This window comes from Momordica charantia (assembly GCF_013281855.1).
Source record: "Momordica charantia cultivar OHB3-1 chromosome 7 unlocalized genomic scaffold, Mcharantia_2.0 BLBB01000007.1, whole genome shotgun sequence".
NCBI classification, from domain to species: Eukaryota; Viridiplantae; Streptophyta; class Magnoliopsida; order Cucurbitales; family Cucurbitaceae; genus Momordica; species Momordica charantia.
Genome location: NW_028275165.1, coordinates 19,865,397 through 19,881,043, shown reverse-complemented (window position 1 = coordinate 19,881,043; position 15,647 = coordinate 19,865,397). Strand labels below are relative to the sequence as shown.

General features: G+C 33.6%; 1 protein-coding gene across 1 annotated transcript; it reads right to left on the bottom strand.

Annotated features, from left to right (window-relative positions):
- Positions 1–5,004: 5,004 nt before the first annotated feature.
- Positions 5,005–6,420, bottom strand: LOC111009848 (uncharacterized). Its single transcript, XM_022283073.2, has 2 exons — positions 5,811–6,420; positions 5,005–5,387 (listed from the first exon to the last, which is right to left on the bottom strand). The coding sequence occupies exons 1-2, from the start codon at positions 6,400–6,402 to the stop codon at positions 5,098–5,100; spliced, it is 882 nt and encodes a 293-aa protein (XP_022138765.1). The 5' UTR covers positions 6,403–6,420; the 3' UTR covers positions 5,005–5,097.
- Positions 6,421–15,647: the final 9,227 nt, after the last annotated feature.

Genomic DNA, 15,647 nt, shown 5'->3' with positions numbered 1-15,647 from the left:
AGATTTCAAAAAGTTATTCTCGATTTCTAATATGTATATATTTTTTAATATAGAGAATATGTGTTAGAATGAGAAACTTTATTTGTTGTTGATAAATTATTATTAATTTAATAGAATCTTCGAGTGTTCACAATATGTTTATGAAGAGGAGGATAAATACAAACTAATCTAAAATAGGTGTCTAGTTGTCATAATATGATTATTTTATTTAATTACAAATAAAGAATACTTACCTTTTGATCGCTCACTAGAAATAGAAATATATAACAAAGGAAAAAAAAGAAATAATATCACTTCAATAGGTTTCTTATTGATTCAAAAGTTACATGGATAGAGATTGAGAGGTGAAAATTAAAATAATTATTATTGATTTGTTGTTGGGCTTCTTCTCTAGAACTCTACTCAATCTCGAGGATTTTTTTTTTCAAAACAAAATTCTTCTAATTTACTCATGTTTAATAAATTATTTGCAAGAGGTTAAAAAGTTATTCTCAATTTCTAATATATATTTAAATATAGAGAAATACGTATGTTAGAATGAGAAGTACTTTTGAAACTTTATTGTTCTTGATGTGTTGTTATAAATTTAAAAAAATCTTCAAGTATTCATTATCATCGGAAACCAAAAAATATAATGATAGTTAGCAGTAGATTGATACTAAAAGTTATCTATATAATAAAAACTTATGGTAAAATTTTGCTCTCATTTTATGAAAATTTCTACTCCTATCTACTTGGGGAGAAATATTTCTTTGCCACGAGGACGATGGGGACTTGTTGTCAATATGAAGATTATAAGAACGACTTTATTTAGCTCTATCTCGGACCCTTTCCGAGATGAGTGTTCCCCACTTCTTATTAAAGCATTCGTTCAGTGTCTCCAAGGATGTGTTTGAGTTCGATCTGCTTTAACCCGACACGTCCGACCTCAAATCCAACCAAGGTAACCGGCTGTCGGAACCTAAACCTATAAATAGATGACCTCATTTCACCAGCAGGTAAGGATTTTTCTCCTCGAACTTAATATTGAGTCTGAACGACCTGCTTACTGACTTGAGCGTCGGAGATTTTATCCTTTTGTGCAGGTCTTTCCTTAGCGCTTCAGGTCGGGGCAAGAGCAGGGTTCGAGCTGAACTAAAGTTGTGCATTTTTTCGCTTAAACACTGTCCCTAATAATCTTAGTACATAAATACTGTATATGACTTCAAGTAATAAGAAAAATATATATTACTATGTATTACACATGACCAATACTGTGCAATTTTTTTTTTTTTAAGGCAAGGACTAAAATACCAAAAGGACTAATCAACAGATTCTAGAAGCACAAAGGAAGTGAAGTTTCAAGACATTTTATAACTAATCATAAACATAAATATCTTTTTCAAGTAACATTTTTTACTCAAAAGAAAATTTCCAATTGTTCTTTTCACAACAAAGTAATATTATAAAAATTTCTAAAAAAGACATCAATTTTTTTTTTTATTTCAAAGTTTTGGTATCTGAGTTTTTAATTTTACTATGTCCCCTCTACCTAAATATGAACTTATTCTCCATTATTGCCATTAAAAATACACTAAAAATTTAATTGGGTAAGTTTGTGTTCATAATATATTTTATTATAGGAGAGGGAATTTTTGCCCATAAATAAAATGCTATATATGTGGGAATTTTTCCAGAAAATTAGGAGGAATTAATAAAAACTTAGGGCCCATTTCGTAACCTTCATATTTCTTGTTTCTCATTTTTTTTAATTTTTTAATCAAGAAAAATATAATTGTGTTTAGTAATGGTTTCTTCTTTTTTTAAACATAAATATGTTCGGCAACTACTTATTGTTGTAGTAGCTTGTTCTCTAAAATTTTAATTAAAATGCTAACGTGAGCTTAGCTTTAACGGTAATTGTCACCTGTCTCGAGGGATCATAAGTTCGAATCCCCCATCCCATTTATTGTACTTTAAAAATTTTATATAAAAATTGAAATTTCAAGTTAAATATTCAACATATATTTATGTTACATGTATTTATTTTGATATTCATTATGCATTAAATGATAAAATAATATTTATTTATTTATTTATGTTTTGGAAAAAAATTGGAAATAGAAGGTGAAACAAAAACTTGCCTGTGTAGTTTCCCAAATTTCTATACAATTTTCGGAATGTTTCGAAAAAATGAGAAATAAGAAACATACATAATTATCAAATGCTTAGGTTTCTTAATAAAATTGAAAACAAGAAATAGAAATGTTACCAAATGAGTCCTTAATTTTTACGTTTTCAAAATTTATCGTTTTTTAAAATCGAAAAACAAAAAGTAGGAACGTTTCCCAATACTTATTTTTCAAAAATTGAAAATGAGAAACAAAGATATAAGAAACAAAAATATTATGAAATTAACATTAATATATGAGAATAATGCACAAAACTAGTGGTAGGGTTTGTGCCTAACTTTGATTAAAAAAAAGAAAGAAATAAGAAATAAGAAAGTAATGGAGATGGGCATTTGCATTTTGATCTTTTCTTTCTAAATTAGAATAAAGTAGTAAACAATGGAATGAAGGATATATTCCTTTGATTGGACAAAATTGGGAAAAGAGATTACATACCTTAAATCTTTCATGATGAAAATGAAAAGGATAATACATAAAAAGATAATAATCATCAAAATTTTGATTATATTCAATGAATACCTGAAATCAATTTTCTCGATATGCAATTTTACTGGATGTGACATTTGTAATCTTTTATATTATGCTTGTATGTGCATAAATTCACAAAAAAAAAAGTTGACTTTAATTTTATACTAGTCTTTCCCCTTGCATCTTATGCCAATATTTCTAAGCTTCCAAAATGTCAAAAAAATTCGTTGGTAGGTTTGAGTGAATTTAACGATGGATTAATAATTGATGTACACCCAATTTGAATATAGCTCAACCGATTAAGGCACATATCTCCAATTTAAAGACCGTGTGTTTGAACCACGTGCATAAATAATACACGTTGGATTGTGTATGAAGCTACCAGGTGCCACAAATGTTCTCTAACGGTCCGTTAGAATTCATACGTTGTTGACCCCACCACGCCACACACCAAGCGTCCTCTTTGATTGACTTCAACACCTATAAAAGGGATGAAATACCACAATTGCTAGGACGTTAAGTGAAAAATTCACTAGCTAATATAACAAATTGCTTATGGTTCTTCCTCTCCTTGCGATTACTAACTTGATCGTCGGAGAGTATTAGGTGGTGCCCTGCACTGGTGTCAAGAATCATTGTTGCACACTCATTTGTTTAATGGTCACCCCTTCAAAAGACACTTACGTGGACCTCTCCAAATTTCGCCATCAACAAATTTTATTTTATTATTATTAATTTTTTTTACATACGAGAGATTTTGATTTTGATGTCTCAGAGATTGAAAAATAATAATTTTAAAACATAAGTTGAATAAAAGTTCTAAAAATATAATTTTGATTTTGATGAATTTTACATTTTTTTTCTTTAATTCAAAAAGTTTTGAAACATCAATTCATTCTTCAATTTTTAATGAATTTAATATTTAAGTTACCTTATTTCTAAGCCAATGGAAATATGATGTGACTCTTGCAAAAAAAGGAAATAGGAAGTGACACTATTTTCTATTATTTATATAATCATATTCTAAGGATCGCTTTTCTTGCGAATCATTTAAATAGTTGAAGTTTAGTTTTAATTTAACACTTTTTGTCCTATTTTATTTATAAAAAAAATAAATTTTGTCCAATTGAAGAGGGGTTTTCTATTATTTTTTTCTACCCCTTTGATGGGAGTTTTGGTCCACCTTTTTATAATTTCATATATCAATAAAATTGTTTCTAAAATGTAGAAAATAGAAAATAGAAAATAAAAAATAAAAAATAAAAAAGAGAAAATCATGAATGGCTAGTGCTAAAAATTTGATAGCTATTAATTTGAAAAAAAAAACATCCCCTATATTTATATTATCTTCTACTTCAAAAAATTTAATGGTGGGTTATTGTTTTTTTTTAATAATAATAATTATTTAACCAAACACAACTAGAATTTAGAAATACAATTTTATTAGCTAAACATATACTTTTCACCCTTTTAAAACTTATCTTCAAATTCAATCGGATTAAATTATTACTTTTTTTAGACCTAATTTTAATTTTTGTATTTATAATTTTAAAAATTTAAAGTTCATGCATATAATTTGAGTTTAGTTTTTATCCATGTGCTTGGATCAAATTTCACAAATTGTACTATCTTAGAGTGAAATAGGTATAAAATAATTTAAAGATAGTTAATAGAGTTTACGTAACCTAAACCTCCATTTATCTCGATAACACAAAATACTCTAGTTTTGACAATAATATTTGACTATCTTGGCCAAAGCGAGTATAGCTCAATGGTAATTGACATATACCTTTAACCAAGATACTCAAGGACTCCATTGTACTCCCTATAATCAACTTGATGAAGCACCATGATTCGATTGGGATCGAACTTCTTACTATCCTGCATCGACTTGGCCGCCACACCGAACCATAACGGCACATCGGGCATCGAATAAACTACAACGCCATCGCCAGATACAATATTCTCCATAATTCTCCCCAATCCGCCTCTCAAAACGTAGTTTCCGTACAAAAACGACATCTCCGATGTTGGCTTTAGCCACAAGTGAATCACTCACGTAATAGATTTCGTTCCTTTGGAGGTGGAAGAAGTAGCGTCCCGGGGTCGGGGTCGGGTCGGGTCGGGGTCGGGAGGTTGTTTATGTGAATTTGAACAGCTTTAGAAATATTTAGAAATTAAATTACAACAAGCAAGCAGTAACAGTTGAGTTGAGTTCAGAATCAAAAGGTGATTCAAACCCTAAATAATTTAGGGATCAATTATCGTGTTTATTAGCCGCATTCAAATTTTGATAAATAGAAGAGAAAAATGTAAAAACTGATGAGAAAGTTTGTATATTTTTAAAAAAAAGCTAAAACAATATCAATTTTTTATTGCCCACGAACACAATCACATGAAAAGAGTTTTACAATTTTAAACACTCAAATTGCCAACAATGACCATCTTAGTAATAGAGTTACATAAACGAACAGAAATCATCGTAGTCATCGTCGTTGTCGCCGTTGTCGCCTTCGTCTGGTGGGGTGTATTCAGCGCCTGCGTCTGAGCCATCCGGCGGAGGCTGGGAGGAGGAACCGAATCCGCCGGTCAAACCTTTAATTATAAGCCCACCGGTGACGAGTGTTGCCATCTTGGCTGCCATGTTTGACACTGCTGCTCTTTTCTTTCTAGCCCGTTGCCCGAATGGCTGCGCATGTCCAATTTCATGGGAACATATATGCTCGCAATTTGGATGCCCTGGAAATGCTGGTGGTTGGTTATATGAAAGAGAAAAGGTCATTATTACGTTTCATTGAAATTAAAATTTAGTTTAATTTATATTAAATATCCAATATATGAATTAAATTTATCCATCCCACTGCTAAACTTTTGAGTTGAGTGGTAATTTATTTATCGTTAACATGTATCGTAGTAGGAGGTTCTATGTTTATCGTTTAAGTTTAATTTCTATTAAATATCTAATATATGAATTAAATTTACTGAACTTACAACGTTCTGTGTTGTTTGTCAAGTTTTCAACAATTACTTTTTGACTAGTTAAGTATTACAATTTCAAAATCGGAAATTTTGAAAACTAATAAAAAGTGTATATATATATATTATAATTAATTTTTTTTTTTGTAATTTTGAATTTAGCTAAAAATTTTAAAAGAAAGGTGAAAAATAGACCTGAACCCTCGTGAAACTGTCCTTGATCAGATTGTGGCTGTGGCACCGGAGTAGCAGCACGATCAGTTGCAGGCTTATTAACTGGAAAATTCCTTGCAGTTACAGGTGGCGGAATCACAGCCATTGAACCCTCAAATCTATATCCGAAATTCAGCACCCCCTCCATTTTTCCCGAACTAGTCTTCTTCACTGGAAACGAAACGTATTGCATGTTATTATTACCATTATTATTATCGGAGGAGTTTGCAAAAAAATTCTGGCCGGCCTGTCCAATAATAAGCTGCCACATCGGCACCTTGACCTGGCCCACCTCACAGTCTCCATTTTTGCAGTTCAGAGAGAAGGCAAGTTCAGAGTGGAGGGCTTTCTTGGCCGCGCTTTTCTCCACAATGAATTTCATCGGAAAGTTCCACTGTGGGTTTCCGCCGCCTTCTGCGTCCACGTAGGTCTCGGATTTTTGCTCTATCTCGGCATCGCCGGCCACCGAAACGACGGCGTATAGCTTCATCTCCGGCGACTCCTTGCCGTCGTTGAGCCCTTCAGCGGACACCACGTTGATCTCTAAGGTCAGGGAATCCCTTCTCAATGCCATTATTGGTTTTTTTTTTATATAATTAATATTTGAAAGAGGAATTAATGAGAAGTAGGAAAAATGTGAAGCCCCTTTTAAAGAGAGCTTTTTCTATTGTAAATTAAATTAATCCATCACAAGTTGGTGTTATTGCCACTGTTATTTAGTGTTATTGCCAGTTTCTTGTGGGTTAACAGAAAAACTTGAATTTAAATTTTAATTATATGGACCACGTCTCGTCTGGTGTCATTGTACAAACGAAGGGCGATTTTCATGTGGTGAGAGTTTTGAGACATTTACATTAAAATAAGCTACAAATGTATGACAACTATATACTTTATCAATTGGGATAATAGCATATTTGTCAAGTTATAAAATATGTTAAAAAATTGCACAAATATACAACTATATGCTTTGTCAATAATACAAAAATGACCTATCATTTTATGAGAGAAAAAAGTTGTCATGTTGGTAAATTATTATTTTTCCCTTTAACAAAATTGTAAATATAGGTTTTGTGTTACTCATTGTTATGAGTCGAAACCAACGCCAATATGTGGTTCTCCATTGTAAAGGCAAATGTGTCTGGGTTTCAACTCGGACATGCTAATGACACATAAGAAGGATCAATGTGTCTCGAATAAGAGCTCAATTGGGTTCTAACTTGGGAAGATTCTATTGGTGAGAATTCGAGAGGACGATTCTGCTGTTAGAGATTCTTCCAATTGCTGGAAAATTTGTTGAATGACAGGTACGATAGTCACGGTGACAAATTAAGTCATGATTTTCAATGCTCTACACATATAAAAGATAGAGTTTTATCCTAAAAAGGTATGCAATCTCTTGCATGCAACTGTCTCTCAAACTTTTTTAATGAAAAATAATCTAATCCAAATTGGTGTGTTAGCGAAATTTTTTGGGTTGAAATAATGTTAGATGGTACCATAAGACATATAAATTAAAGAATTAAGTACAATAAGACATAATCATTTTTTTAATCCATGATATTGGATGAATTGATTATTCTTGGTGGAGAGTCAAATTGTTTTAACATATAGTTTTTCGAGAAATGACCTACCTTGATTAGAGAGAGTTTGTAAGCTATTTTAAAGCTAAGACTTCGCTCGATTCAACATTTCTGAGACTTTTTCATTGAAAATAACCAGTTACTTGAAATTTTCTGTAGAATGAATTAACAATGTTAGGTGGTACAATAAGACATATAATTTAAAGTATGGATCGCATGTTGTCTTTAAAAAAGGAAACAATAAGACATAATTGAACTTTTTTAATCGCATAGCGGTATTGGGTGGAGATTGATTATTTTGTGGTGGAGAGTCAAGTTGCTTTATATATAGGGTTTTGTTTCTTGTTTCCATAATGTTCTTAATCTCAAATATTATATTGGGTCTGTTGAATGAGAAATTTCGGTCCATCACTAAGTGCCATATCACAATTTAAAATTACATTTTGGATATGATTACACGTGTCCTAAATTAATTTTAAATCGGCAAATTAAATTGTGTCACATGTCTCGTTTATGGTTGTCGGATGAAATCAACACTAATTGGATCAAAACCCATGAAGAGACTGGGCTCAAGTCCATGACTCATTAAGCCCATGACCCAATAAGACCCACAAAGATTTTATAAATAGAGGAGGACACCTCTGATTTTGGGGCAAGAAGAAAGGAGAGAAAGAAGAAGAAAGAAGAAAGAAGAAGAAGTCAGAACAGACTTCAAGAACATTGGATCTTCTCTCCCCAAGCAACAATACTCGAAGAACTTCAACAAGCTGCAAAGATGAAGCACTTTACAAGCTGCCAAGCCGAAAAACTTTCACAAGCTGCAAAGCCGAAGAACTTCACGAGCGCAAAGTCGAAGACTTCAAAGATTTTTCAATAAGCTCAAAGCCGAATACCTCACAAAATCTTCATCAAGTTACAATCCGAAGAACTTCATCAACAAGTCAAAACCTTCAAAAGCAGAAGACTTCAAAGATCCTTCTACAAACAAGAAGCTGAAGGCATCAACCATTAATTCAAGAACAAGCTCACAAGCCCTTGAATTAAAGTTCACGGCTGAGAGAATTAATCAGAGAATTATACATTAGAGATTGTAACACTCACAGACATAAATATACATACAAGTTCATTAATTCGAATTTTCTCTTATTGAATTTCTCGTCGAACAGAGTTTTCTTACCAAGGTCGGAAGAAATGAAATAGGTTTGTGATAAATGAGTTAGATTTATTAAAATAAGACAAATTGAGCATAAAATATGACATAATTGAATTTATTTTAATCATAATATTTGGTGGAGATTCAATATTTTAAAACCGCTTAATTTTCAATGTCTCTTACACTTTTTGAATCTAAAATAGTCCAATCTAAATTAGTGTTTAGTGTTTAGTGATTTTGATTTTTTTTTCTTCACACGCACGTTCTGAAATGGCACAATAAGGCATATAAATTAAAGTATCAAGTATAATAAGATATAATCAAACTTTTTTAATCACATGATAGATGTATTGATCGTTTTTTTAGTACAACATGTAGGGTGGAGATCGAATTTATAACCTCTTAGTTGGAGATATATGTCAATTACCGGTAAGTTATGCTCGCTTTGACCATTGTTTTAATAAATAGTTCTTTTCTGTCTCTGGTGAGTTCTTTTAAAGTTAAGGTTTTTCTTGGTGGATATTAGAGTTAGTTCAAAAGGATCTCCTTTAGTTTGTTTTTGTAATCTTTAATTCTCAAAAAAAAAAAAAAAAAAGCTAAGGTTTCAACTTGGTTAAATGTCTCCTATGACTTTTTTCATCTTTGGATAATGAAACTACAAATTGTCAATTTTTTTTCTTTTGAAGGTACAAATGGTCAATTGTTATATAGTGTAAAAGTATCAAGTGGTTTTAACCTATAGTATTTTTCATTCTTTATACATATTGTAATCTCAAGTATATTACATTGATTATGTCAGATTAGCATAACAATAGGAGGCATATTAAAGAATTGATAAGGTCTAAGTCTTCAAGAGCGACTGGATGGTTAGATGAAGCTCATGCCATGAGTGAATTCCGATGCAGGTTTTTCGACAGCGACCAAGTTTGGTTCATATATACTACATTCGCATTTGAACAGCTTTTCGAATACTAGGCCCGTTTCTTTTTCGTCTAGAGGTCTCATCTTCTTCCTCGATTCGAATCAGTTTTTCAGATTTAAGGATTTTAGTTTCAGGTTCTCTCTGGCTGACGATGTTCTAGGGTTTTTTCTACATTGCTATTGGGCTGGTACATGGGCCGGCCCAGTAAAAAATCATATTTGCAAGCCTCAATGTTAGAGAGTTATTGCTACATGAACTAAATTCGTAATTTATTTTTAAATTACAAAAAAAAAAATAAAATTATAAATGGAATCCTTTTGGGACCATTCTAAAGGGCATACGTGAAATTCCTGTTTAGGCTCCAGCTGGATGAGGATGAGAGAAATTTTGTCCTCGTCCCCACTTCGTGTGTGTATATCTGTGTAATCCTTGAGCATTTAATTTTTTGTTTCCTTTAAAGGAGTTGAATTTAACAATGTAAACAAGGGATTATTATTGAGAATTGAGTATTTAACTAAATTTTACTTTAAAAAATTATTTAAATGAGAAGTTATTTAAAATAATAACAATCATAGGCTGGAAATTATTTATGGTCGAGAATCTTGTTCGATCCTCATAAAATTTCGAGTGAAATTTCGTAAGGATATAAAATTAAATGGGGCCAACGATGGGGAAAACTTCTTCATCCTTGCCTGCACCATGAACATTCCTAAGTGACAAGAAAGTTGGTGAAAAAATCAAGAAAGAGAGAGAGGAAATGATTATTTATATAGTATATATGGAAAATATGAATACTCCTTCCATTCACTGTTTGTCACATCAGTATCGTATTAAAAATTACGTGAGATCCACTCATATTAAAAAATTATTCATAAAGGCAATTATAGTGTACATAAACAAGTACGTACATGAATTTTTTTCTCCCCATATATAGTATATCATCTTCTACGTAAAGAGATATATCGACATTTTTGTTTCTAGTTATTTCTCTAAAATTTTAGGTTAAATAAAATAAAAGCTTGATACAAAATTTTAAATTTCAAATTTTGTTAAAAATCTAAAAAAAGAAACATGAAATGAGAAAGGTTGTCCTAGAAATAAAATCAATTACGTAATCCTTATTTTTCTTAAACATCGAAAAGAAAAAACAAAAAATAAAAAAATGGAATCGCGAATATTCTCTGTTTCAGCATAATTCTAATTCAACTAATTATTATGTAAAAAAGGGACTCTGTTGAAACCCTTGTGTTTTGATTCAACTAATAACAGCCGTTACGGCGGCTTCACCGGTTGCAGAAAACAAACGAGACAAAAGAGAGGAATTGGAGGAGGCACGAAACGCATTGACGAAATTGACCCCAAATCTAATAGGGATCAAGCTTAGGACTCCACCGGAAAGAAATCCAACGGTAATTTCACCAACCAACCAAGGCACTCTTCTTGCCACCCCCACAAGTATTCTGTTTCTCCGGCAGACCGGACACACACTCGGCGGCGCCGGTGCTGCTCCGGCGGCGTCATCACCTGCACCCACGTGATTTGCATGTGCGCTACAGTAGCTTGGCTCTGCTGATTCTGATGCCATACCTAAATTTATTTATTATAAAACTTGGACAGAAAAAAAAGGCCGATAGAGTTTGGCTTCTGCTGCAGTTTCTTTTCGATATGGAGTGTGTTTGTTAATTGTTGTTCGTCTTCAACTTCAAGTCATGGTAGTTAAATAACTAACAAAATTTTTTAAAAATTGGAGGCCGGCCGTCAAAGTTGTTGAAAGTAAACTGCAATATACTTATATCCCAATTTGTTATAAATTTTTTTAGTTCAAATATAATTTTGGTCGTCTCCGTCAAATTATTTTGGTTCATATTTGGATCTTGATACTTTCAATTTTTTGTTCAATTTAGTTGAGACGTCCATTTTAGTCCTGATATAAATTTGTATTAAAGGGTTTCAAGATGTATATAAAATTTGTGTTGAATATTTACAAATAGGTACAAAATTGGTTGGTATGAAAGACTAAAATGAACATTTTGAAAATGTCACAGTGGCAAGGACATGGGACATTATGGTATCATGTAAACAATATAACATTGACTTGATTATGTTAAAGGGGGTTTATTTTTTCTAAAAAATAAGAAACCTATATATATATATATATATATTTTTTGATATAACATGTAGGGGTGAGATTCGAATTCATGACCTCTTAATCAGAGATAGATACCTTAACCACTTGAGCTATGCTCGATTTGGTAGCGTGTAAACCTATTTGAAAAGCAAACCGCAACATAATTATATCTCAATTTGGTTATAATTTTTTTTCTCTACCACCCCATGTAATTAATCCTCAATATTATTATATTTTATGATGTCGTTTTAAATATTAGGGTTTGTTTTTTCTAAGAAAGAATCTCCCTCACTCAACGCGTCATTTCAAGACTTATTCCATGTAAATTAGGCCAATCCAAATTAGTCAGTGTTAGTGGAAATGTTTTATACTAGTGTGTAAAACCTATTCGAAAAGTAAACTGCAATATAATTATATCTCAATTTGGTTATAATTTTCTTTTTCTATTTTCTATCCCATGTAATACCCAATATTATTATATAATTAATTATGTCATTCTAAATATTAAGGTTTATTTTTCTAAGAAGAAGGAACCTCCCTCGATTCAAAGGGTCGTTCAATTCGAAGACTTTTTCAGAGAAAATTAGACCAATCCAAATTGGCCGTGTTAGTGGAATTTTTTTATACTATATCTACTAGTGTTAACAATTTTTAAAAAGTAAACGGCAATACATATAATTATATCCCAATATTATTATATTAATTATGTCATTCTAAATATTAGGATTTTTTTTTGCGAAGAAGGAAACGTCCAATGATTAATGGGAAATAAGAGAGATCTAGCTAGGCGAAATGATTCAACGTGTTATTGGGAAATAAGAGAGATCTAGCTAGGCGAAAGGAGACTAGAAGAAAACCAAGAAGTGGGCATGAATTAGGAAAGGGGGTCGGCACCTGACGACCCGAGTCGGCCCCCAATCGAGCAGTGGTCGGCACCGACCAAGCCTCGGCGTCGAGACCTCCTCGGCGCCAAGCAGTTCTCGGTCCCCCAACCGAGAACCCTAACGATTCATCCCAAACCATCCCGCCTCGATTCTCTATTCGACCTAAGTCATAATGAAACGAACGGGCCCAGCATGAGGCCCACTCCGTCTAGTTCTCCTGAGTGCATTAGGATCCAACCTATATAAATCTTAAAGGGATTAGAATTCGACCACTATAAATAGAAAAGTAAGCTAAACCCTAAAGATATGTTCACAATACTCCATACTAGTCTATGTGGCTCTTGTCTATCTTTAATGCTATTATGTTTTGCATGTCTCATCGATCCCTTTTATTCTTGAAGATGGATGTGAATTTGGTGGAATCGTAGAAGACTACCAAATTTCTGCATCAACACACCAGATTCCAAGATAATTTTCATTGTAATTGTAAATTAGACCCATTCAAATTGGCTTCTGTGAGTGCAAAATATTATATATTATATTTGAGAGGGTAAATATAGTTGAAAAGTTAATTGCAATATAATTATATCTCAATTGGATTATAATTTTTTTTATTCTCTACCCAATTTAATTTCCAAATATCATTATCATTATATTAATTAATGATCATGTCATTCTAAATTTAAAAACTTTTGAATTTCTATTCATTAGAGAGAAACAAATTTCTTTTTCAATCTTACCTCCAACAAGCTGAAATAATAATAATTCAGAAATGAGTAGTAGTAGCATAACCACCTCAAATCATTAAAGATTAAGACACCTATCTTCAACTAAAAAATGGTAAGGGAGAGAAATAAGAATAGAAAAATTGACATAAAAGATAACAATGTATCAAACAAACTCTCTAAGAAAGAAGCAGAAGACTCGGAAGCCACCGATTCAACGGCTGCTGAAGTATCTAGAAGTGGAACAGCAGTCTCCGAGTCTAGAGCTGTGACGTCATTAATCCCCGCCGTGGGTGTAGCGTCGGCCTTATTATCAGGAACCAAAGCCCTAATTACAAGCCCAGTGGCGACGCCCGTGGCCAACTTTTCCGCTCCTTCTCCCAATTTCTTATATTTATTTGCTGCACCAGCTGGTTCCGGCGGCGGCACGTGCGTCGCCCGTGGTGCTTGTAAGGCGCCAAATTTGAACACGAAATTTAACTGCCCTGAAGTTTCGTTGAGTGAATACGAGACATATTGCATAGAGTTTTCATTTCCATCTCCGGTGGACTGCAAAATAAGCTCCCCAATCGGCAATTTTAGTTGACCAATATATTTGTCTTTGGAATATTCGGATTTTAGAGTGAAAGTAAGATGATGATGAGAGGCTGCGCTCCGGTCGACGACGAACTTCATCGGAAAGTTCCATCGCGGGTTTCCGCCTCCTTTTGTGTCCACGTTTGTCTGAGCTTTTTGCTCGCTCAAAGCGCCGCCGGTGACTGTAACGACGACGTATAGCTTCATCTCCGAGTCGAGGCCTAATTCGGCGGAAACCACCGTGATTTCTAAACTCATGAGATCCATTATTTTTCTCTCACAGAAATTGATTGTTTTGAAGGAAGAAGAGGAGGTTGAGGAATGTATAGTTGAGTGTGGTGTGAGTAATTTTATATATATGAGCAGAAGTTTGTAAGTCCCCTTTGTGTAATTATTCTATTATGCCAAGGGAGCCCATCCTTCCATGACTTTTTCAAACCTACTATGGAGTAAGTTGACTCTGTAAATTTAATTTATCACAAATTGCACAAATCAGTCTCAATTATCTTGGTGGTGTTAATACAAACATTTGGCCTCTTTCGATTTCATCAAATTCATATGAAATATTAATAATGAAATTGTAAATGGACGTCAACCTGCAAAACAAATAGCTAGCCACAAGCTTCGATGCCTAAATTAGAGGTCGAATGGAAGGGACCTGTTTGATCAAACAAAGTGATCAACTTTGCAAACCTCGGTTGGGACTGAGATGTAAAAGTTAGTGTCTGACTAAACAAAACTAGAGAGAGAATTTAGTATTCGGGTACATGAAAATAGAGTGGATGAGGTCTATTTATAGGCGACTTCACCGACAATATTCCTGTGCCTCAACGGTCCTTTTAAAGTTGCCGTGAATTTCGACATGTTGTCGTGGACTCTATCGAAGTCTGGGGTTGAACTGAAGTGAAGTTATTCGATTCATTTAAATAGATAAAAGAGAAACTTTATGAAGCTTGGTGGCTCGACCACGCAAGATGTCGGCTCGGATGCATAAGACGAGACCGAAATGATGAAACTTCAAGCTTATGAACAGAGGCCACGTGTATGGTGAGAATCGCTTCCAAGAGAACCCATGAACTTTTACCAAGCGTGTAGGTTCGGGCCGTCGGAGTTCTTGGCACGTGGCCTAGAACTGGTATGCGCCAACTCGTTGTCGACACCAACACCCCAGGTCGGCTTTCGGCCGATCTGGATCACGACTTCTCTGTCTACCTCGATCTTTCTGTTGATTTCCTCAATCTAAATATTTCCTGATCTTTGGACCTAATCTAGGCGTTTTCTAACTTGGTGGGCTTGACTTTGATTTCTCAGTAACAGTAGTTGTTACCACGGCACCTCTAAATTAGTTGAGAAGATTGCATCCTAAATTTACAAAATTTAAAATTTAAAATTAAACCCTCCCTTCTCAACAGGTCTACTCTCGCCAGCGCCATCATCTCACTCTCGGCAAGTTCCAAACGAATGTGGAATCCGATCGGAGGCAAAAACCCCAACGGGAAGTTTCCGATGGAGTTCGGTATTAACGAGCCGGTAGCCAGTCACAAGCGAGAAATTCTCATGTTTACCATTTAGTGTTAGGTTCTCACACACTCCGGTTACTGGGGCGTAGTTGACGTCCACGTGCCGGTTTCGAATTTCGGGTTTTAGGCTATCTGGCCGACGATTTTCTAGGGCTTTTTCTTCTCTCTTCGGACTATCGTGATGGAGCGGCTTCTTTCAACATTGTTATTGGGCTTTGTTTTTCGGAGATGGGTCGGCCCAGTAAAAAATCATATGCGAGCCTCATTTGTTAGGGTTTATTGCTACATTAACAAAATTCGTAAAATATTTTTTAATTACAAAATGTATATA

Bases quoted from the DNA above. Each gene is read 5' to 3' on its own strand.
- LOC111009848 (XM_022283073.2), bottom strand. From the start codon at position 6,402: ATGGCATTGAGAAGGGATTCCCTGACCTTAGAGATCAACGTGGTGTCC. The intron at 5,388-5,810 runs GTCTATTTTTCA...ACCAACCACCAG, and splicing joins ACAGTTTCACGAGGGTTCAG to CATTTCCAGGGCATCCAAAT.